The sequence below is a fragment of the Ahaetulla prasina genome, chromosome 4 (genome assembly GCF_028640845.1).
Source record: "Ahaetulla prasina isolate Xishuangbanna chromosome 4, ASM2864084v1, whole genome shotgun sequence".
Classification (NCBI taxonomy): Eukaryota; Metazoa; Chordata; class Lepidosauria; order Squamata; family Colubridae; genus Ahaetulla; species Ahaetulla prasina.
Genome location: NC_080542.1, coordinates 33,327,534 through 33,351,183, shown reverse-complemented (window position 1 = coordinate 33,351,183; position 23,650 = coordinate 33,327,534). Strand labels below are relative to the sequence as shown.

The window sequence follows — 23,650 nt, the reverse complement described above, 5'->3', positions numbered from 1 at the left end:
AGAAAGAAACGCCTGCTTCAAAATTCAAGAACGCCATGATTCGATGGGGCTTCTTCTGTTACGTCCTTTAGAAAATCAGGCACGGAAGAGGCCATTTGGCGCCCTCTGGAAGAACAAGCCGCCTTCTCATGAATTATTCATTATTATTCAAAACCAAAGCAAGCCAACATCCTCCGAGTGACCTTGCTTATTATTTATGAGCGGGGAGGAGCCAAATAGGAGGGCGGGAGATTTCCGAACCATCGTGCAATTGTACGAGGCTCAACGAAGGCGGGGCGGAGGTGGGAGGGGGGGGGGTAGCGGGAAATGTACAAAACGCGATACAAAGGAGAATTAATGACACGTTTTATTATTTCGGGTGAATTATTGTTTAGAGAAATAGAGTTCCTGTGGTAAATAAATGTCCGCGGTTGCGTGAATATTCACACCCAGGATTTTCAGTATGAGGCCATTCTTTTTAATAAAACCTTTGTATTTAGACACATAACATTCTGGAAGCCTTTGAAGATGAAAAGTGAGGTGCAAATGATTTCAAAGAAGAAATTCATTATTCTGAGCATCTCTTGAATAGAAACAAAATGAACGTTCTACAAGAAAAGAGGATACTTAACATGTATGGGAAAACAGTTTCTGAGTTTCTCAATGATATTTTATTCTTTGTATTTCTATGAGGAAGTAACGATCCAATGTATTGCAAATGATCAAAAAATAATATATTGATGATAAAACTGACAAAGTTTTTTTAAAACATAAAAATCTTGCTGAAAGTGTTTTATTTCTTATAGTGCTTCATAACTGTTAATTCTGAAATAAAAATTTTTGTGCTTGGGAATTCTGACTGTTACCTGCTATGAAACAGCAAACTTCACACTTTATTTTGATTTATCTTATTAAATTAAGTTCATATTCCTAAAGTTGTCAGAGAAACATACTTTTATAATTCTGGTTAGAAAACCCAGATTATTTAAAATGTTGTAGAGGAATTTGGATGCAAATTAGTTCAATCTATATTATTAAAATTTTAAATTAAGATAGTCCAATATGTTCCCCTCCCCCATTTTGGTAGCTATGCATTTTTGCCTCATACAAATTAATGATCCACATTTCACCCTGAGGAAGGGGCTGTCAAAGTAAGATTCAAATAACTATAACCATGCTATATTATATACATTCCATTATATCTCATGATGTTGATGTGTTCTCATTTTACCTACCAAATTTACTTGGTAGGGCTGAACAATAACCTACGGTTTGTGAACAATGCTAAATTCAGTCTCTCAAAAATTGGAAAGCTCACTTTAGAGAGGCAAAAATCAATTACTGAGATGATATTGTAGCTGGAACTGCAGTATATAATACTAGCGAAGTGTTCTAATATATATATATACAAACAGAAAAAGAAAAAAATGTCATTCTTAAGAATCAAAAAAGAGCCAAATTTTAACTATAGAAAATATCTTATAAGACTAGCTCATTTCTCAAATAACTCTTAAAAAACCAAAACATTTGACAGTGACATCTTCCCGTTGATTGTCCTGAACAAATTTATCAGCAATCTTCAATATTTGCTATAATATCTTTCGTCTACATGGAGAGCCAAAGAGGGGAATAACATTTATTCTATTCTTCCATTCTTATATCTAACATAAATTCCACAAAAATGGGGATAAGAGATTGTCTCATGCAATGGGAGTTAATCAACACAGAGTTGCAAGGTTTCATTTCAACATATAAATGCAGGGAGATAAGATTTGGAGATTTGGAATTCAATACTACCTGTAAATTGACGATATTCTCTTATGTCTTTCTTAAATCTTGACAAGGTAGTAAATCTTTAACATTTTGGGTATCAGTAACGAAAAGGATGAAACACGGTAAGAAACGGAAGATGAAGCGGAGTGATACTGATACGGATTCTGAAATGGTAGGTGGCCCAATCTGTCCCTCTCTCTCTCTCTCTCTCTCTCTCTCTGCCTCCCTCCCTCCCCCCCTCCCCCCCCCGTTACACACACACACAAAGGGGGAGGAGAACAGTTGTATGTATATATATCAATTGCAGCCAATTGATTCAGGTGGCTCAGGCTGTAAGATAGCCTGTTATTAAAACACAGCAGCCTGCAATTACTGCAGGCTCAAATCCCACCAGGCCCAAGGTTGACTCAGCCTTCCATCCTTTATAACGTAGGTAAAATGAGGACCCAGATTGTTGGGGGGGGGCAATAAATATGTACATCTAAGACATATAAATATTACTATTTAAATTATTTCAAGTCAGAAAAGGAAGTTTAAATATTGTCTCTTTTTAATATGAAAAGGAATCACAATGTATCTGTTTGAGTGCCATCTTTCTGACAGATTTGAAGCAGTTTTCAGCCTCCCCTAGGCCTACTTACATATATTTTCTTGCAAAAATATTTCAGATCAACTAGCAAAGGTTTGTCAGAAATTTAAGAATAATCATATAACAACTCTGTTGTTCATTTTACTTCTTGAGTAAATTGTGAGCCAATTGTTTACCTGTGAGCCAATTGTATGCATTTTTAAATTGGCCAATAAATTATTGAACAGTTATATAGTTTATGTACAAATTAAAACCTTAAAATTGATTCTAGTAATGATAACATTCTGGAAAAAATAATGATAGAAATGAAGCAAGCATTCAAATAATTATAGAAGTGAAGCAAGCATTCAAAAATTTCAACTGGTGCAGAATATGGCTGCACAGGAAATTAATGGTGCCAGAAACACAATTCATATAATACACTATTACCTGAGCTACACTGTTCGCCAGTGTTTTTCTGGATACAATTCGGTGTGCGGGGTTTAATGTTTAAAGCCCTACATGACTTGGGATCAGGTTACTTGAGGGACTGTCTTTTTTCCAAGAGTATCTAGTCTCCAATTCAATCCAGCAGATTAGGCATATTGCAGAGTCCATCATCCAAAGAATATTAATTAAATTTAATAGCCTTATTTGTTGTTTTAAAGTTTCGTTGTGCGTTTTAATTGAATGCCTATAAGTTGCCTAGAGTCTGATCTAATGAGATGAGTAGCATTCAATTTTTTATTATTCTTAAGGTAGCGTCTGAGTATGTAAGCAGTTCCAAGTAGGGTGGGGTGGTGTTATTTTTGCAAAGTCGGGATATTCAGCTGTTGTTGTTGTTGTTGTTGTTGTTGTTGTTGTTATTGTTGTTGTTATTATTATTATTATTATTATTATTATTATTATTATAGCTTTTAGTACTTGGTTAGGACTTGAACTATTAAGTTTTTACCAGTCTCAAGCTGTGAATCGAATTCAAGATTAAATCTATAATAATAATAATAATAATAATAATAATAATAATAATAATAATAATAATAATAATAATGACAATAATAATTAGAAGATGGGCCTTCTCTGAAATAGTCTGTGCTTTGTGGAATATTTTTCTCTCAGAGATTACAGTGGCCCCAACCCTGTTGACATTTCACAAGGCTCTAAAAACTTGGTTACGGGGCTTGGAATGTTTTGAGGGCTCAGTTTGTTGACTTTATTGTTAGCTAGTTTAATTACCTTGGCTACTGTACGTATTTATTTTTGGATGTTTTTACTGTTTTATTGTTTTTAATTATTTTACCTGTTTTACAGTTTCAGAAAGGTAAGTCTCTTAATGACACTTGATTGAGTAGGCAGCTATAGAAATTGAATAAATAAAAAAACCATAAACTGGCATAATTGAAAAGGAAGAATATTTCCTCAATCATAAATCTTTTGGGGAAAAATATTTGCAAGGATTATTTCCCAATTTAAGAGTGATTACTGCAAATTGGTAATGTTTCAAATTACATTTCAAAAAGTGCTTTAGCAAGCCACATCTTTTATCTCAGCAGCTCTGTCTATGAAAGAGAGCATAGCTGCTTTAGAGTGTTGTGAAGAGATGCTATGTTTGTTCTCATGGTGTGCATTTTTTGAGATTAAATCAAAAATGTTGCACAACTATTTTACTGATTATCATTATGAATTGAAGGAATGTCCTTATTATTTGCATCATTTCTTCAAATTAAGTAATTAGAATCTATTGATTTGTGAGCAATGTTTCTCCTCTTCAAATTCTCTGAGGTTTTAAATTTCTAATGAGAAGTCTAAGACAAATGGTCCAACTCTATACTAAATCTGATTTTCAGTTTTTTTCAGGAATCCCATGAAAATTTTAATTTTACAAATCATCGACGTAACATTTATATGTACTATATTTATGCAACAACTAAACATAGTTCTGTCACTTTCCTGCCTACTTTTATTGTTTTATTGATTTTATTGATGTAATATTCCTCTTTTTAATTGTAATTGTTTTTCTTCAGGATGCATCCACCAGTACGCAGCAAGAAAAGAGGAGGGAATCTCCTACAACAAGTAGTAGTACTGCAGCCCCTAATCAAAAACATCACTGTAGCGAATCTCAACCGTGCAGCAAATGTAGTAATACTATGCCATTTCTGCCCACACTTGGAGATTTTAACAAATTTCCATTAGAAATATTTGAAATCATTTTAGGATATATTTCAGGTGAGTCACTTCTATCCCACATGCAAAATAGGCAGCCACATTGCCACTATTGTCACTGTACACTGATAACATATGCACCAAAGACAAATTTTTTGTAAGTCCAATCACATTTGGCCAATAGAGAATTCAATTATGTTCTATTCTATTCTATTTTGTACTGTATTATACTATACTATACTATTGGGATCTAAATTCAGGGTGGAATTCTAAATCTATGAAAGGACAATCAAGAAATCATCGGATTTTTGAACCTCCCTTTCTTTGGTTGGAGAAGAATTATCTGTGAAAGTTCTTTTAACTGGGAGCATAGCTATTCCACAATCACTGTTTTGATAAATATCAGTGTGAAAAAGTTGCACCCCAGAGACATTGTTAGTGAGTGACCAGTGTACACTTTAGAGACAGGTTGTCAAACTCAAGACCTGGGGACCAGATCCGGCTGCCCTGGAAACAGTGAAGGACCGGCCTGCGGTGCCTCTGCCAGCGAAAACAGAGTTTGGGAGGGTAGATAAAACCACCAATTGACTCAGTTTAGGATCTTTGTGTGCATGCCAAGATAATTTTCACTTCCTAGGTCTTTGAAAGTAATTTGGTGCCAGTTCAGATTTCTTTCTTCTTATCACAGCTAGTCTTAGATTGCTGAATTCTAGTTCCACTACTTGAAAATTGTCTTCAAAGCTGTTTTACTTGTTAATTTGATAGAATTAAATTGGCTCAACTATCCATAAAAAAAGAAAATATGGAATCACAGAGGGATAGAGTGTGAAAATCTGTTTATGGCAACATGAGATTTGTTAACCCATTTCCTTAGGGTTTTCTTAGAGCAGTGGTTCCCAAGTTGATAATACAGGAAACTGTTGAAATGAACAAACATCAAATTGTAGATAATACAAAGCTTGGATGCATTTGAAGATTTGGCTTGGGAAAGGTGGTTTGCCTGGTGAATTTTAATTGTTTTGTAATAATAAATAACTCTCCTGTTCTCTTTCTCTATTCCTCTTTCAGTTATTCTTCCTCCTTTAAAGTTACCTCTTTCCATTACTTCACCTCCATTCAGTTCCTCTTCTTTATTTATTATTTTTGCTTTAAGGATGTTTAAGTGGCTACTGTTACCCACATTGACCCAAAAATAACAAACCGTGATATCATGATGCAAGCTCAGTCCTTTTGTATTTGTGTTGTGCCATTGCACATAAGCATCTAAGGGACTCTAGACATTATGTTGTGATACATATTGTCACTTGCTCATAGACTCCTATTGAAGGGAGAGGAATATATGTTCTAGTATGTTTCTGTATTTGAGAATTTCTTTTTATTAAGAAAATGCATTAAGAAAACAAGGATATAAGTTGTATACACTATGAGAGAGAGAATGGTTGGTATGTGCAAATGGAGATGAACTACATTTGTAAATGGAGAATTTTATTTTACAGGCAATTAATTTGATTACATTAATTTAATTTTTTTATAATTGCCTTATCCTTTTTTATAAGTATGGCTCATAAAAAATTTTACTTGAAATCTCACAGGAATTTCAAAAAACAAAAGATTTTGTTATTCACATAAGATTTAATCTTTTGAAAAAAAATTGTGTGTTCCTATGTATGTCATTTGAAAAGATCATACATACACAATTATTTGTATCACCATGGGCCTATCTTGGCTTAAGAGCAGTCCCAAATTTGTCTGATGAATGAAAGAAAAAGAAGTACCGAGTGAATAAAACCTAACAATTATTCTTCTCTTTCTTTTTTTTTCAGTGAAAGATATCAGTATGATGTGCATAGTATCAAAAATTATCAGAAATCGTGTTGTTAATTACATCTCCTCTCCCTATGGAAATAGGAGATTTTTCCCACAGGATTTTCATGACCAGGATGACTCTACTGCAGCCTCCATTCTGGAACACTACAGTTCATTAGGTGATCAAAACCGAATCCTTTTCAGATATTCCAAAACAGGAAGCAGATAGAAAAAACATATTAAGATGTATAAATCTCAGCTAATTGAAGAATGGCTAAGCTTCAAATTGCATATTTTCAGGATGCTGATCAGTTAATGAATAACCAATGCATCTCTGTCCCCTCCTCCCACCTAAAGTACTCACTTCCCTCATTTAAATTAATCAGACCTTGGAAATTGTCAATCATAAACAAGGCTAGGTTGATTTCATATACATGCTTACTTTCCTCTTTTAAGCATCATGGAATTGTGTGGGTTGAAAGAGGAAGGATTAGCTCTTTGATAGTGCTCTATGGAAAGCAGAAGTATTATAGCTATGTAAATTATAGTTTAGGAATTAAAAAAGACCATATGGGTCTTGAGATAAAAGTAAAAATGGATTGCTAGGCCACATGAATGAATGAATGAATGAATGAATGAATGAATGAATGAATGAATGAATGAATGAATGAATAGCTGGATGAATGAATGAAATAAGTAACTAATGTCCCTATGGTTCCTGGTTCTTAACTCAATATAGTTTACAGATTTTGAAAAGCATCTTCACAAAAACACTTTTTTCAAATATCTCTATGATTTTTCTGTTTTTTTTCTTTCTAGGCTTATTGTTTAAGAGGTGCACTTTACTGCTCCCTACAAAAGAGAGGCTGAAGTACATAAACAAAAAGTTTGCAGAAGTAAGCACAGATGTTTTCCAAGAAATATTGTGTCTGTTAATTTCTATATCCCATTGAAATAAGTAAATTGAAAGATACCTTTTTTTCTACTGCTTGTTTATAGATTTCCTGTTTCCAATTCTATGGCTGCTTAGATCCTTTGAACTGTTTGGGATTACATTGTTATGGAGTATTTTTACAGGTAAAAGCAATAGAGAACTTTGTAATGCTTTAAAAATAAATATATTTATTATGGCATAAGATTTTGAACCTTAGAGTTCATTACTGCATGCTGTATAAGCTTTATTCTATAGCTATATTTTTTAAAGTTCCATTCTGTTCAAAGTTGGCTAAAGACATTGCAGAACTTATTATTTGGAGGACTCTCTCTGTATCCCAAAATAAATCATCTTCTGCACTTTGTCACTGGCCACTTTCATTAAATTTCACATTACAAAAACGGTAAATAAAACAGTTATATGTTTCAAACTCTAAAATGTTGTTTTTTTATATTTCTGTTGGCTTATTATGTATGTTTTCAGACCTTAACAGCTGGTTGGGATGAAGATGAATGTGAAAGAGTTTACGATTTTCTCTGCGATGTCACCAGTTTACCTCAGAGAATACAGAGAATTGTCAGCGGCAAGCCTGGTAAATAATCTTCTGTTTTGAGCATGTTATAAATGTGGACTTCTGTATCTTGTGACATCTTAATAACTGTGAAAGCAATAGTGGCTACTGACTTTAAACTTGCAGAAGTGCCATCCAAAATATTTATTTTTCACACAATATACAGGGTTTTAACATTAGAAAACTCTAAATGCAGACTAATGCCTAAATTCTATTAATTTGTCTAGGACGTTTCCGTAAATTGGAATTGAGGATAAGGTCATTTTGCCGTGGTGTACTTCTAAACCATTGGATTCATGAGACTGATTCAATATTTTGGCTGACCTGTATTTTAAAGCCGTGGCCAATTGTAAATCAAGCTCAGCTGCTGTATCTAATGTTTGGACCTACATCTGAAGAAGATGGTAAGATATTTTAATTAATAAAACATACAAGTTTTCAGATAAGAGTTGGAAAACAGGAAAGGAAGTGGAATATTAAGCATGAAGAAAATCAGTTGCAATCCTGTTAATGATTTTTTAGCAAGACAGCAATTATTAATTGCTGAATCTAGAACTGTCTTTCTTTATACCTCAAAAAAATAGTATGGCTAATTGATATCTCAAGACAAATTCTCCTTCAATAACTTTTTTGTTTAATATCATTCAGGAAATATTGATTGGAGGAATATGACTGATGGGCCAACCGATGAAAATAGTTTAAAAGGGTTGGCAGATGCTATTAAACTATTATACGAAACAGATAGAGATGAATGGATGGTGGACGATGTTATCGGTCTGGTAGATGAGCTTTCAGGTTTGTTTGCATACTTGAATTCAAGATAACATCAAGTTTTTATGTATCAACCACAACTGCGACCAGTAGTTCTGTTGCTAAGTGAGATGATCACATGACAGTGACTGTGATTTTCCAGAAGATTAACAGGGATGGAGCTAACTTGACTTGGAGGAAGGGGTGAGAGAATGTTCCATATGGTTAGAACATTCTGCCTCCTGGGACCCATCAAATGTAATGATGGTACCCACCAAATGTCCTCTGTGCCAGATCTAATGAGACACTGGTGTAATCAGGGAGAGGCCAGGTATTCTCTCAGAATACCTGGCTCCATGCCATGAAGGGCTTCAATACAGGTCATGGAGCAGAGGTATGCTATGTTCTGTCCTGTCCTTCTGCACCAATTATGCTTCTGGATATTCTTCAATGGCAGCCTCATATAGAGTACATTACAGTAATCCAGCCTGGAGGTGACTAGGGCATTGGTAGCTGTCAGCTGAACCTTCCAAACTAGGAAGAGGTGCAACTGGTGCACAACAGGGAGCTCTTTGAGCAGGAGTCATGAATCAAGGCGGGGTCCTCAGATTACACCACGGATCTCTCTGGGGAAGTGCAACTCCATCCAGCATTAAAGAAGGCAAGTCTGAGAACCAATAGGCCCTCAAATCCAAAGCCACTCAGTCTTGCCTGGGTTTAGCTGAAGCCTGTTGTTTCCTATGCAGATCCTCCTGGGATTTACAGCATTGCATAATTCACCAGAGGCAGAGACTGAGTACTGATGTCTCGCCCAATGACAAGGGATGAACTCACCCAGCAGTGTCTTGTAGATGTTAAATAGAAGAGGAGAGAATCCTACGGCAACCCACAAAGTAGAAAGTAGAGGCTAAGAGTGGGCCCTCTTCTCCCCAATCATTACGGACTGGGATTGATCCCAGAGAAAGGAGGGAAACCAGCATAACCCTGTGCCATGACCTCCAATCCTCTGACTCATTCCAGCAGGACACCATGGTTGATGGTATTAAAAATCACTGAGAGGTCAAGTAAGGCAAGCTGGAGGCCCAACCCATCCCATCCTTGGCAGAGGTCAGGCAAAAGTGTGACCAATGCCATTTGCATTCCATACCCAGGTCTGAAACTTGATTGAAAAGGATTCAGATAATCCACTTCGTGTATGGTCCTCTGAAGCTGTTGTGTAACCAACGTTTTGATCACTTTCTATGGTGGGGTCTACAGGAAGGGGTAAACCAAGGCCTTCTTAAGAAATAAAAGAAAAACCCTTCACTCAAAGAACAATTAACCACCACTAGAAATCTTTATCTGACACCTTCCAGTCACTTTAATAAGCCATGAGAGACCTGGTTTTAGAGAGTAAATCGTGGGACTCTCATAATCTTAAGTACTCTTGCTCATCCACTGAAAAGCACATAAGCTAAATCTTATAAGTACCATAGTTTTCATACTGAACACCTATAAAAATCCAAAGTAGTTTACATTGTTGAATATTTTTTACTGCTTGTCTTGTGGATTAGATAAATTGTTATATTCTGCCTGTTTTTAAATAATATTTTCAAATGTAAAAACATTAAAGTTAAAAATTAAACATGCATGTGTGCATACTATATGTGACTGTGATGTTTATGTTTGTGCTTGTGTATATATAAAATATTTTTTCTATTTTTATAGTAATCCCTCAGGAATGGCATCTTGAAAACAGTGCTCGTTTTCTTATTATGTGCGGAAATACCATTTGCTTCCCATTTATGGCTAGTAAAGCTGTGGATGGTCAAGCTGTTCCATTGGCAAGGCTGGTGGTGTTCCAGGCATTGGTAATTAACATATATTTTCCCGTCTCTGTGTACTATTTTCTTCTTTATGTTATGACTTATGAATGGGGCACATGCACTCAAAATAAGTGACTGCATTTAATTATCTTGTACATTTCTGTGAAAGAGTAACTACTGTGAATGAGAAGAATGATAAAACAGTGTTTAGGACTTGACTCTTTTTTCTTTCTTTTCTATTTTAGTTTCTTTTCTCCACACAATTTAAATGAAAATCTTCCATCTCCAATGGGGGAGAACTGTAAATTTGGCATGTAGAGAAAACTTGTCATTTTCAAAAAAAGAAGTTTAGCTCCAGAGCCAATAACTCTTTTGAGTGAAATAATTTTTAATCAGGATTTAAATTCTCATGTACTTTTATTTGGATCTCCTCTCCCCAGTGTACTTTAAACATGATTAAAGCCTTAAATGTGTTCAGCACAATGACATATTTGATGTCTTATTTAATTTGGCTCTTAGATACCAGTTCTTCCTTAGCAGTTTCAGACAATTCGCTAAAATGAACTAACCAAAATAACATTTTAAAAGAGACAAATTAATATAGTCTGAAAATACTTCAAATTAATTACCTTGCTTTAGGAGTGTTTCTATGGCAGCATGTGCATAAATGCAATTCTTTTATTGCTACTTGTATAATGTCATTTTATATGTGAACAGGGAAAACATTTTCATTAAACTTTCATTACAGCAGTCCTTGAAGGAATGGGCATTTGGGATTTTGCCATGCTTATCTAACTTCTTGGCCTGATGTAATTAGTGGACAGGCAGGCAGGACCATGATGTTTAACTCAAGGCATCAGATGTGTCAAAATGTCCCCGTTTGCCTGCATTATATTTATCAGAGCACTTTACAGTATATTAATACTAGCATCATACATTGATACAGATTATATGGCCATCATCTTGTTTTTCTCAGGTTGTAAGCCATTTGGGAGAACTGCAGGAATCCTATGTCTTTAATTACTGTACAGGAAAAGAGAAATTTTAACTTAAGCTCTTTATGTGTATATTAAGTAGAATGCATGTATTGTACCAGTTGAGAGCATTTCTCTGTGTGAGGTTTTGTGGGTTTTTTTGCACCAATTGAAAATCAGCTCTAGAACTTGCCTGACCTGCTGATATCTACCGGTTTGGGAAGCTAAGCTGATTTGTTTCAGACACTAGGATGAGAAAATTTATTTGAAAGCTGGCACTTGTTAGTGTGACTTAGCAAGGCTGCCATTACAGTGTTTTTAAGGAACTTTTAGTTTATCTTGCCTTCCTATGCCTAGGTGAAGGCAACCATTTTTCTACACACACACACACACACACACACACCTCCACTCAGCCTAAGGTGATAAGTGCATGTTGGAAGTCCAAGTTAGAGACAGATCATCTTGGAAAAACATCTGTCTATGTGGTCACTAAGAGTCAACACTGGCTTGATAGCACATAATCAATCAACAGGACCGGGGCCTCTCAGTAAAAGGCAATTGGTAGACTGGGGCCTCTAATTTTAAAGAAGGTAGACCAGTGCCTCCCAAGTTTTGTATACTTTATTATTTTTATTATTTATTATTATTGACCATGCCCATTCAGTCACCTGACCACCAAACCACACCCACCAATTAAGCCACACCCACAGTACCGGTAGTGTTAAGTTTGGGCAGTAACGAGGCTGGAGACCAGGGTAGTGACAACAGCTCTTTAATATAGGGTGAACCCAGCAAACAGGCTGGGAAAAAACCTCTCCTTATATACAGTTTAACCGGTGGCTTCAACCAATCCGCAACGTGCTAGTTTCCCGCCAAAACATTTAAAGATACATTACACTCCTTCCCTCCCAGAAAACACTTTACCCATATTTACATGATATTTACATATTATTTTTCGACGTAGTCACGCAAATAACTTGGGCGTCTCCTGACTCTTTCGGACCTGCGCAGTTCAGTCCCTGGGAGTGGGTTGAGCTGATCGGAGGGGCTGTTTGCTCCTCTCAGCTCCTCCTCTAGGCCATCCGGCCCTGGATTACTTGCAGAGTCGTCCCTGCTGTTTTCTAATGGAACCTGTTGGCGTCGCTGGACCTCCGGGGACTCAGATAAGTCCTGCGATTTTCCCGGGTTTAAGTCAGCTGTGGGTTCAAACATTGTATGGTCAGGGCCTGTTTCGTCTAACTCGGAAAGTTCGGCTATTCGTCTTCTTATTTGATCTATGTGGCGCCTCCATACTCGGCCGTCTTTTAACTCTACCAAGTATGATTTTGGACCTGTTATGTTTAGGATTTGTCCGGCTATCCAGATTGGGCCGTCACCATAGTTTCGTGCCCACACTCGGTCGCCTATTTCCATCCCTCTTGTTTTTTCGAGTCCCCCCTTGTAACCCTCCGGTGTGTAGTTTGGATTTAAACGGTCTAGTGGGCACCGGAGCTTTCGGCCCATCAATAATTCTGCTGGGCTTCTGCCGGTTGTGGCACTGGGGGTTCTATGCTGGACGGCCAGGAAAACATCTATTTTTGTTTGCCAGTCACCTGGCTTGAGTCTTGACAATGCCTCTTTTGCGCTCCGGACGGAACGCTCTGCAAGGCCATTCGTCGCAGGGTGGAAAGGCGCCGAGAGGGCATGCCGGATGCCCTCTTCTGCCAAGTACTCCTCAAACTGGGTTGCCGTGAATTGCGGGCCGTTATCGGATACTAGCGTGTCGGGCAACCCATGGGTTACAAATAGGTGCCGTAGGACTGAGATCACGGCCTCGGCTGTCATGGATCTCATGAGAATGATTTCCAGCCATTTGGAGTAGGCGTCGACTACTACTAGGAAGGTTTGGCCGTGGAAGGGGCCGGCAAAATCAATGTGGATTCTAGACCAGGGCCCTTGGGGTCTTTCCCATTCCCGAACCGGGGCCGTTGGGGGTAGTGGTCTGGATTCCTGGCAGGCCAGGCATTTCCCTACCCTTTCAGCGATTTCTGAGTCCATTAAGGGCCACCACACATAGCTTCTCGCTAGACCCTTCATCCTTACGATCCCTGGGTGTCCCTCGTGGAGTAGATCCAACACCCTTCTCCTCAATTTTTCTGGGATCACCACTCGATCCCCCCAGAGCAGGCACCCCCCTTGAGCCGAAAGTTCCCCCCGTTTCTTTACAAATTCTTTAAACTGCTCGCCCGGCGCAGCGGGCCACCCTCTTTGTACCCAACCAAGTACAGTTCTCAAGGTAATGTCCCGGTATGATGCCCGAGCCACCTCCTTAGACGTGACTGGCCCAGAGTCCAGAGAGTCAATTAACAGTATGGGCATCCCCGGAGTGGGGTCCTCAATCGCCCCTGGTAGTGGGCATCTGCTTAATGCATCCGCATGCCCCAACTCTTTCCCTGGCCGATGCTGCAGTTTGTAGGAGTAGGCGGCTAAAAAGATAGTCCATCTTGTCAATCGGGGCGAAAGTGCCACAGGCGTTGGTCGGTCGCCAGCCAGTAACCCTAACAGTGGTCTATGGTCTGTAACAATTTCAAAGTCTCTACCAAAAACGTATTCGTGAAACTTTTTTACCCCTGATACTATAGCTAGGGCTTCCTTATCCAACTGACTATAGTTCCTCTCTGTCGAGGACATCGTTCTGGAGTAGAATGCTATTGGGGCTTCTGTGCCATTTGGCAGCCTGTGGCTGAGCACAGCCCCCACCCCGTAAGGGGAAGCATCACAAACTAATACCAATGGCATTGTGCTATGGTACTGGATCAGTAAACTATCGCTCGAGAGTAGGTTTTTTACTGCTTCGAAAGCCCTAGCTTCCGACTTTCCCCAAGACCAAGCAGCATTCTTTCCCAACAACTTATGTAGCGGCTCGGTAATGGTTGCCTTATTTTTTAAAAAGACCGCGTAAAAATTCACTAGACCCAGGAATGCCTGTAGCTCTGGTTTGTTTTTGGGTGCTGGAGCCTTTTTTATCGCCTTGACCTTGCTCTCAGTGGGGTGAATTCCCTCCTTGTCTATTCTGTAGCCCAAGAACTCTACGGATTCTACCCCTATTTGGCATTTGTTCGCTTTCACCTTTAGACCGGCTGACCGGAAAATGCCCAGAACCTTTCTCAAACGCTCCCCTAATTCTTCTAAATTTTCGGCTGATACCAATACATCATCAAAATAGGGGACTACCCCAGGGAGCCCTTGCAGAAGCCGCTCCATTAAATTTTGAAATAGACCAGGTGCCACACTCACCCCAAACTGTAACCGGGTACACTTGAAAGCACCCCTGTGAGTCACAATTGTTTGGGCTTCGGCTGTGTTGGCGTCTACCGGCAGTTGTTGATAGGCTTGAGCCAAATCTAATTTGGCAAAAACGTGCCCTTGCCCCAGCGAGTGCAGCAAGTGTTGTACCACGGGGACTGGGTAGGCGCTTTTTTGCAAGGCTTTGTTTAACGTCGCCTTGTAGTCAGCGCAGATTCTAACTGACCCATCTGGTTTCACTGGGGTGACGATTGGCGTCTCCCACCTTGCATGATCGACTGGCACTAGTATCCCCTGACTTATGAGCTTATCTATCTCCTTGTCAATCTTGGGTTTAAGGGCAAAAGGAACCCTCCTTGCTTTTAACCGTATGGGGGCTACCTGGGGGTCTAAATTGAAGGAAATAGGGGTCCCCTTGTACTTGCCCAGGCAGTCCTTGAAAACATCTTCGAATTCGTCCCTGAGTATGTCCTTTAGGGTAAAGTCATTTCTGTAAATGCCAGTCACTCCCATGCCCAATGCACGGAACCAGTCCAGTCCCAACAAACTCGGCAGGGTCCCTTCGACTATCGTGATGGGCAGGGTCTTCTTGTGTGGTCCGTACTCGACGCGGACGGAGGTGGTCCCTCGAACAGGGATGCGATTCCCTTGGTAGTCGTGAACTCTTAGCCGCTGTGTTTGCAGTTTGCGTTTGGTGATTTTCGGCAATGCTTTTGCAAGAGTGTCCCAGGACATGATTGTGATCGCTGACCCTGTGTCCACTTCTAGTCGGCACGGCACTCCTTCGATTTTCGGATTCGTGAAGATTTTCTTCTCTACACGGGTTGCTGCGCGGCCTACTATCACGGTCGTTCGATTTGAGTTCGCGCCCTTTTTGTTTTGACCAATCACGGGTCGCCTAGCCGATCCCGCGCTCTGATTGGTTGGTTTGAATTTTCGGCGGGAAGGTTGGGGTGCTCGACAGACTTGAGCCAGGTGCCCCTTCTTCTCGCACCGCCGACATGTAGCGTCCTTGAACTTGCATTGTTGACGCTGGTGTTGCCCTCCGCAACTTCCGCATTCATCCCGGTCGTCTCTGCCCCTCCTCCCGGTGAGACAAACCCCTTCCTCATCCTCGCCGTCTGATTCGGTTTGGATTTCTTCGTTGTGGACCGGGGTTGATTTCGTGCTCGCCGTTGGCGTGAGGGGCTTTTGCAGGGTTTCCGCCGCTTGGGTGGACATCTCATGAGCTCTGGCTTCGTCCAGAGCGTTTGCCAGCGTTAGGTTGCTTTTCGATAGCAGCCGCCTCCGCAAACGAATGTCTCTGACCCCCCGGATGAGTTGCTCTAACAGCTCCTCATCCAAGTCTCGGTACCCACAGTCTTTGGAGGCTTTCCTCAGGGCGGCCATGTACTCGCTGATGGATTCGCCCTCTTGCTGTCTGCGCTCTCCGAATTCAAAACGCCGTACGTATTTGGACGGTGTTGGCGCAAAATGGTTCTTTAATAGATTTTGCAGAGTTTGCCACGATACCGATTGTACCGGCGTTGGCTCTGCCAGGGCTTCCGCGATGTCGATGACCTCGGGGCCGCAGTGGCTCAGGAAATACGCCCTTTTGCGGTTGTCTGGAACTCCTTGCAGTTCGTTTGCTTCGAGGAAGCTCTCGAAACGGGTCATGTACGTTCCCCATTTCTCCCTGGATGGGTCAAACGGCGCGGGCGGAGTGTAGCTGGCCATCGCTGCGATCTCGCCCTGGGCTTTGCTGGGTTCGGTTCTTTCGTGCGTTCAGCTCGTTCCTGGTGCTCTTAACCTCGAAATCCCACCTTCGTCGCCAGTGTTAAGTTTGGGCAGTAACGAGGCTGGAGACCAGGGTAGTGACAACAGCTCTTTAATATAGGGTGAACCCAGCAAACAGGCTGGGAAAAAACCTCTCCTTATATACAGTTTAACCGGTGGCTTCAACCAATCCGCAACGTGCTAGTTTCCCGCCAAAACATTTAAAGATACATTACAGGTAGGGAAAATTTTTAGATTTCACTCCTGCATAAACTCCTCGCATTTTTCTTCACAACTCTACTAAGAATAATTCTCCGCTTTCCATGTTTCCAAATATTTAATGTCTTCCAAACTGTTAATGCTGTTGTTCCAGAAGTGAGGCTTCCTTTTCCTAAGCATGCTACTACCAAGCTATAACGCATGGGTCTCCAACCTTGGCAACTTTAAGACTTGTGGACGTCAACTCCCAGAATTCCTCAGCCAACAAAGCAAAGCTGACTGAGGAATTCTAGGAGTTGAAGTCCATAAATCTTAAAGTTGCCATGGTTGGAGACCTTTGCTATAATGAAAACCCAGGAACTAACTCTTTCAGTGGAAGCATAGACATTTTAAGCACCAACAGCAATACTGAATGTTACTATTTATCATATTGTATTTACTACCTTGATAAATAATTTCCTTATACATGGATAAAATGCCATTGGAAATTGTGCTTGCCAGGTGGCAATTGTAATAGTATTTGATAGGAAGGAGTGCTCAACTATCAGGAAAGCCTCTATTGTGATTCTATTTGGAAAGTCATATAGAAAGAATCAAGATGAAACACAGAGAATCCTTAAACAGCAAGGATGTACTACTTTATCTAGTTTAAGCTAAGTTATATCAAAAAAAAAAAAAAAACCCAAGCAAAGAAAGGTCAAACCACCAGAAAGCAAGAAAACAACAATTTAAAAAGTTAAGCCCTATGAAAGCTGCTACTACTATATTTACATACGTGTATTTCAAAGGAAAACTTCCGTGGAATTACTTTGGATTGAAAAGGACTAGATAGGAATAAAGGATTGGGGAGTTTTTTAATCATCAAGGGCATTGACGGCATCGGCAAATGTCGTTCCAATCACCGTACCGCACGGGTTCTGTCCCGTGATGGTGCTATGCCGGGAATCCAAGTGAGAGACCTTTTTATCCAACTGCCGATCTTCCACCTTAGCAGCCGAGGGATCAACCGAGGGAATACTGTCATACCAGCTTCCGAGAGGGAGGTCATTGGATTTGGACTGGACCCCCGGATCCGTTGGTTGTCCTGGACCCTTTGGACTTCTACGGACTATGGCCCATACGGTTGACCGTTTAATATTGGGTCTTGGTGAACTATCGGAACGACTGGAACATCTTTGCCGATTAGGGATGGACACTCTTTCGCCGTTTTATTGACTACTCCTCCATGAGATACTTGTTTGCCGAACTATTACGACTGCGAGGTTCCCCCGCCTCGCAGGAATGGCCCTCCAAGTTATCGAGGGCTTACCTTAACAAAGGGTCTTGGGACCCAGAGAGGTGGCATGCGGCCAAGAAGAATTTGTGGGTTTTTTTAAATAGATTTGTAAATAAGGGTTTTTTAAAGGGGGGGAGGGATATGACGGGTGGGGGAAAGAACCCGTCGGGGAGGGATCCAGCCCCTGTGCTGGTTTGCGGCATCAGGGCATCTGGTCTGAAGGCAGGGGGGAGGGGTTCATTCCAGGATTAGAGGGTTGTTCCATCTGTACGGTAAGTGGAAGAGGCAGATATGGCGGAGGGGGGGGCGTATCGAGTGTTGGGAGCACGTGCTCGCTGCTTGAAAGCGATCACGTGCTCCGGCCCCTCAGTCCCTACCCGTTCCTCGGGCGGCCATGATCCTCAGAGCTTGGATCTTCGGTTGATGTTATGTAATGCCCGGTCCGTGGTTAATAAAGCTCCCCTGATTTGTGATCTTATTCAGGGGGAGTCCGCGGACCTTATGGGCATTACGGAGACCTGGTTGGGCCCAGGGGGGGGGTTCCCCTTGTTGAGCTGTGCCCCCCCGGGTTTCCGAGCATTTCATCAACCGAGGGCCCAAGGTAGGGGTGGGGGGGTGGCGGTTGTCATTAAGGAGGATCTAGAGCTGAGGGAGCCACTGTTCCTCAGATTGCCGGATATGAACCGCCGGTGTGGCGGTTGAGACCCCCAGACTTATGGTTATGGGGGATTTCAACCTGCCATCAGCTGGCTTGTCATCGACTGCAGCTCGGGAGTTCCAGGCTTCCATGACGGCCTTGGACCTGATTCGAGTAAATGATGGCTCTATGATTCGAGTAAATGATGGGAGGAGGCACGCTGGATCTACTTTATATCTCTGGACAGTGGTTAAATGATCTGGAATTAGATGACTTAGTAACAGAACCGTTGCCATGGACAGATCATTTTCTCCTTCGCCTAGACCTCCGAACCGCCACCCACCATCGCAGGGAGATGGAACCTATATGTTGGTTCCGTCCCAGGTGCCTGATGGACCCCGAGAGGTTCCTGACTGAGCTTGGGCCAATTCCTGAGGATCTGGCCCACGGCTCGACTGAGGAACTAGTTGCGGCCTGGGAACAGGCCGCGGCTGGGGCCTTGGACCAGATCGCACCTTTGCGGCCTCTGACCCGGCACAGGTCTCGTCCGGCCCCTTGGTTTTCCGAGGGGCTGAGGGAGATGAAACGCCGGAGAAGACGCCTAGAGAGCACCTGGAGGTCCAGTCGTTCCGAAGCTGATCGGACACTAGTTAGGTCCTATTCTAGGACCTACCTAGTGGCAATGAGGGAGGCGAGGCGCTCCTATGCCTTCACCCTCATTGCATCAGCAGATAACCACCCGGCCGCCCTGTTTTGGATGACCCGCTCCCTCCTTCATCAGGAGGTGCGGGATGACTCTTTGCAGGGACGTGCCGAGGAGTTTAGTGGTTATCTATACGATAAAATCGCTCAGCTCCGGGATGGTCTGGACCGAAATTGGGATGATCCAAGCGAGGGAGAGGAGGCACGTCTTGTCGAGTGTTTGGGATGAGTTTGACCCTGTGGCTCCCGAGGACGTGGACAGGTTGTTGGGGAGGCTTCACGCCACTACATGTTTACTGGACCCGTGTCCTTCCTGGCTGGTACTGGCCACTCAGGAAGTGACATGAGGCTGGCTCCAGGGGATCATCAATGCTTCTTTGTTGGAAGGGGTTTTCCCTGCCGCCTTGAAAGAGGCGGTGGTGAGACCCCTCCTCAAGAAGCCCTCCCTGGACCCGGCTATATTGGGTAATTATCGTCCGGTCTCCAACCTTCGCTTCATTGCGAAAGTTGTAGAGAGTGCTGTGGCGCGACAGCTACCCCAATACCTGGATGAAGCCGTCTATCTAGACCCGTTCCAGTCCGGCTTCCGACCCGGATACAGCACGGAGACAGCTTTGGTCGCATTGGTGGATGATCTCTGGAGGGCTAGGGACGGGTTATTCCTCTGCCCTGGTCCTATTAGACCTCTCAGCGGCTTTTGATACCATCGACCATGGTATCTTGCTGCGCCGGTTGGGGGGATTGGGAGTGGGAGGCACCGTATATCGGTGGTTCTCCTCCTATCTCTCTGACCGGTCGCAGACGGTGTTGACAGGGGGGCAGAGGTCAACCGCGCAGGGCCTCACTTGTGGGGTGCTGCAGGGGTCGATCCTCTCGCCCCTCCTGTTCAACATCTATATGAAGCCGTTGGGTGAGATCATTAGTGGCTTTGGGGTGAGATACCAGCTGTACGCTGATGACACTCAGCTGTACTTTTCCACCCCGGGCCACCCCAATGAAGCTGTTGAAGTGCTGTCCCGGTGTTTGGAAGCCGTACGGGTCTGGATGGGGAGAAACAGGCTCAAGCTTAATCCCTCCAAGACGGAGTGGCTGTGGATGTCGGCACCCCGATTCAGTCAGCTGCAGCCGCGGCTGACTGTTGGAGGCGAGTTATTGGCCCAAAAGGATAGGGTGCACAGATTAGGTGTCCTCCTGGATGAACGGCTGTCGTTTGAAGATCATTTGACGGCCGTCTCCAGGAGGGCCTTCCACCAGGTTCGCCTGGTTCGGCAGTTGCGCCCCTTCCTTGATCGGGATGCCCTGTGCACAGTCACTCATGCGCTCGTTACCTCTCGCTTGGATTATTGTAATGCTCTCTACATGGGGCTCCCCTTGAGGTGCACTCGGAGGCTTCAGTTAGTCCAGAATGCAGCTGTGCGGGTGATAGAGGGAGCTTTGCGTAGCTCCCGCGTAACACCGCTCCTGCGCAGACTGCCCTGGCTACCTGTGGCCTTTCGGGTGCACTTTAAGGTTTTGGTCACTACTTTAAAGCGCTCCATGGCTTAGGGCCTGGGTACTTACGGGACCGCCTGCTGTTACCGCATGCCTCCCACCGACCCGTACGCTTTCACAGAGAGGGACTTCTCAGGGTGCCGTCCGCCAAGCAATGTCGGCTGGCGGCCCCCAGGGGAAGGTCCTTCTCTGTGGGGGCTCCCACACTCTGGAACGAACTTCCCCCGGGTTTACGCCAAATACCTGACCTTCGGACCTTCCGCCGCGAACTGAAGACATATCTTTTTATGCGCGCGGGGCTGGCTTAAATTTTATTGATTTTTAAATTTCTATTATTAATTTTAAGGGTTTTTAGTTTTATATATTTTAAAGTTTTTTAGGCCAATTATAAAATATGTTTTTTAATTTGTATTTTAAATTGTATATTGTATTGTCTGTTTTTATTTTGGCTGTACACCGCCCTGAGTCCTTCGGGAGAAGGGCGGTATAAAAATTGAATAAATAATAATAATAATAATAATAATAATTTCACTTTTTTCAAATTTCTGTTTTACTAGGTGTGCGAGAAGGACCTCTATTGCATGAGCTGGGCTGTAAAAATGATGCAGAAAGTCTGTACTGTCTTCACTACTGAAACTGAAAAGAACCTTTTTTTGCAAAGTATAGAGAATACCTTTGCACAAATTATCATGGATGCTCTACAGTTGGTGATAGCTGGTAAGAAATCCAGTTATACTACTTACTTTACTATAATTGCACCTTAAATCTTCTAAGCAGTGTGTGTGTGTGTGTGTGCATGAATACTGTACACACACCCACACACACCAATAATCACATATTTAGGTAAAAATAAATATAATTATGTTTCACTTTTAGGAAGAATAGATCTTATGGGTAAAGTGGTTAGGATTAAAACCACACTGAGACATGAGTACGGTAAAGTTTCAATCCACTACTTCCCAAACCTGGGTAAATTACCCCAAATTGGGTAAAAATTCTTTTTCTTTGGATAACAGCACATATGAACCCATTATTCAATGTCAACAGGGTCATTTATACTGACTTAAGATATTTTATTTACACTGAGTAAAAAGGACTTTCAGATAAGCGGTTTGAGATACTGAAAGAAAAGGTTTGGGGAGCACTGGTTTAATTCTTTCTCCATGTATTGTGATCCTGTCAAAAAACCAGTCCTATGCCATAAAAAAAAGGCTGCCATCTGAGCCAATAGCCTAGCTCCATGATGGTGAATCTATGGCCCACATGCCATAGGTGGTACAAAGCGCCCTTTCTGATGGCGCGTGAGCTGTTGCCCCAGTTCAGATTTGCTGTGCATGCGTGTGCACCTCCTGCCAGCCAGCTGGTCTTCGGGTTTCTGCCGTGCATATTTTTCTACATGTCATACTAGAAAATTTAAAAATGAAAAATAATACTCACAAATTACTATGAGCATATGAACTATTACATGGGTTATTACTGTATATAACAAATCTTACATATTTACAATAAATACAGCCAATGTAGTCTAAACAAATAGAATCATATCGTAACTAAAAAATGCTTCCAAGAGAAGTAAATATGATCCATGTTTAATTACAAGTCATTCATACATAAGATAAACGTTCTCTTGAGTCAAGCATGACTCCTGGTGATTTATTGATGAAATATATTTGATGAAATAAAATGTTATCTATTAGCTTGGCATTTTACAAACTAAGCAAATCTTTATGTCAAATAAAAATAAGTATTGTTTAACCTGTTTTTTAAATTTTATTTTACTTAGGAGAGCATGATGAAGAAGAGACTATCTTTCTGAATCTTTTTCATCTGGTCAATGCACAAGCAAATTTTCATAAAGAAATCCTTTACTTAACCATGAATTACTGTGTGTAATTTTTTTTTTTTTTTTGGCTATGAATTTGGAGAAAATAGCCAAGAATAAAGCATAATACTTTGCCTGTTATCTTTTTTTGTCTCCATGTGTGGCTGCAAGCATTCTGATCTGCTTTCTAAATACACATTTCATTAGGCTTGATCAATTATATTAGAGCATCAAGATTTATTTATTATTAATTTTGTACAATTGCTGATGTGAGTAGTTTAACACATAAACACACACAAACAAGAAAAGGATATGCAGAGACTGGGGCAGAATACGGAATCCAATTCTGATGAAGAAAGCAATAATCTATGTGTTGGTGAATCAGAATAATGCAAACCATTAAAATAGCCAGATTCTGTTTAGCTGGAAAGTGCGAAAACTGGCCATGTGATTATTAGCCTTTGGCTGCTAGGCTAGGCCTCAAAGGTGTGTACCCACTAAGCCATTCTTTCTTAACTGTGTATCCTCTCGCTGTGGAAGATTTATGTTCCCATTAATACAGAAATTGTAGTTAGCATTGGGATTTGTAATTCATTATACAGTATTTGAACAGTACTAGGATGGGGAAAACTGCCAGACATTTTAGATTCTATATGGTAACAGATGTGGCCTGCAAAAATCCACATAGCCACTAGAGAGCATCAAGGTATTACAATATTTTTAAAATCTCTGCTACCTTCCAGTGGTTCTCTGGATTTTTGCCAGTAGTTATATTTTCCCACAAAAATGATCTGCTTCAAACAAACTAAAGCCTCTAGCTGTTCATCCCTTCAGAGGATTTCCTTTGAGCAGCCCACTTGCAAAGTTTATCTCCTTTTGTGCTGCAAAAACTGTGGTTTAGAATCATTTCCACAGTTCTTTGGGAGTAACATATTCATTTGTGTCAAGAAAGGAGAAAGTATTTTAAACCATTTTTTAAACTCTAGATTTATTAAAATGAAGCATAATTAAAGACCTTGTTCAGTTCAGTTCAGTTTATGCCCAATTCCCCCAGAACCCAGCTATCTATCACTTAAGGCTCAGTATATAATTTCAATAGTAAAAAGAATTTCTGTTTATTTATATACAAGTACACTA

General features: G+C 41.4%; 1 protein-coding gene across 1 annotated transcript; it reads left to right on the top strand.

The window, feature by feature from the left end:
- The first annotated feature begins 1,823 nt into the window (after nt 1-1,823).
- On the top strand, nt 1,824-22,584 carry FBXO47 (F-box protein 47). Its single transcript, XM_058182922.1, has 11 exons — nt 1,824-1,924; nt 4,345-4,549; nt 6,310-6,471; nt 7,112-7,188; nt 7,292-7,369; nt 7,710-7,818; nt 8,025-8,201; nt 8,446-8,592; nt 10,255-10,397; nt 21,249-21,408; nt 22,475-22,584. The coding sequence occupies exons 1-11, from the start codon at nt 1,865-1,867 to the stop codon at nt 22,582-22,584; spliced, it is 1,428 nt and encodes a 475-aa protein (XP_058038905.1). The 5' UTR covers nt 1,824-1,864.
- The last annotated feature ends 1,066 nt before the right edge of the window (nt 22,585-23,650 follow it).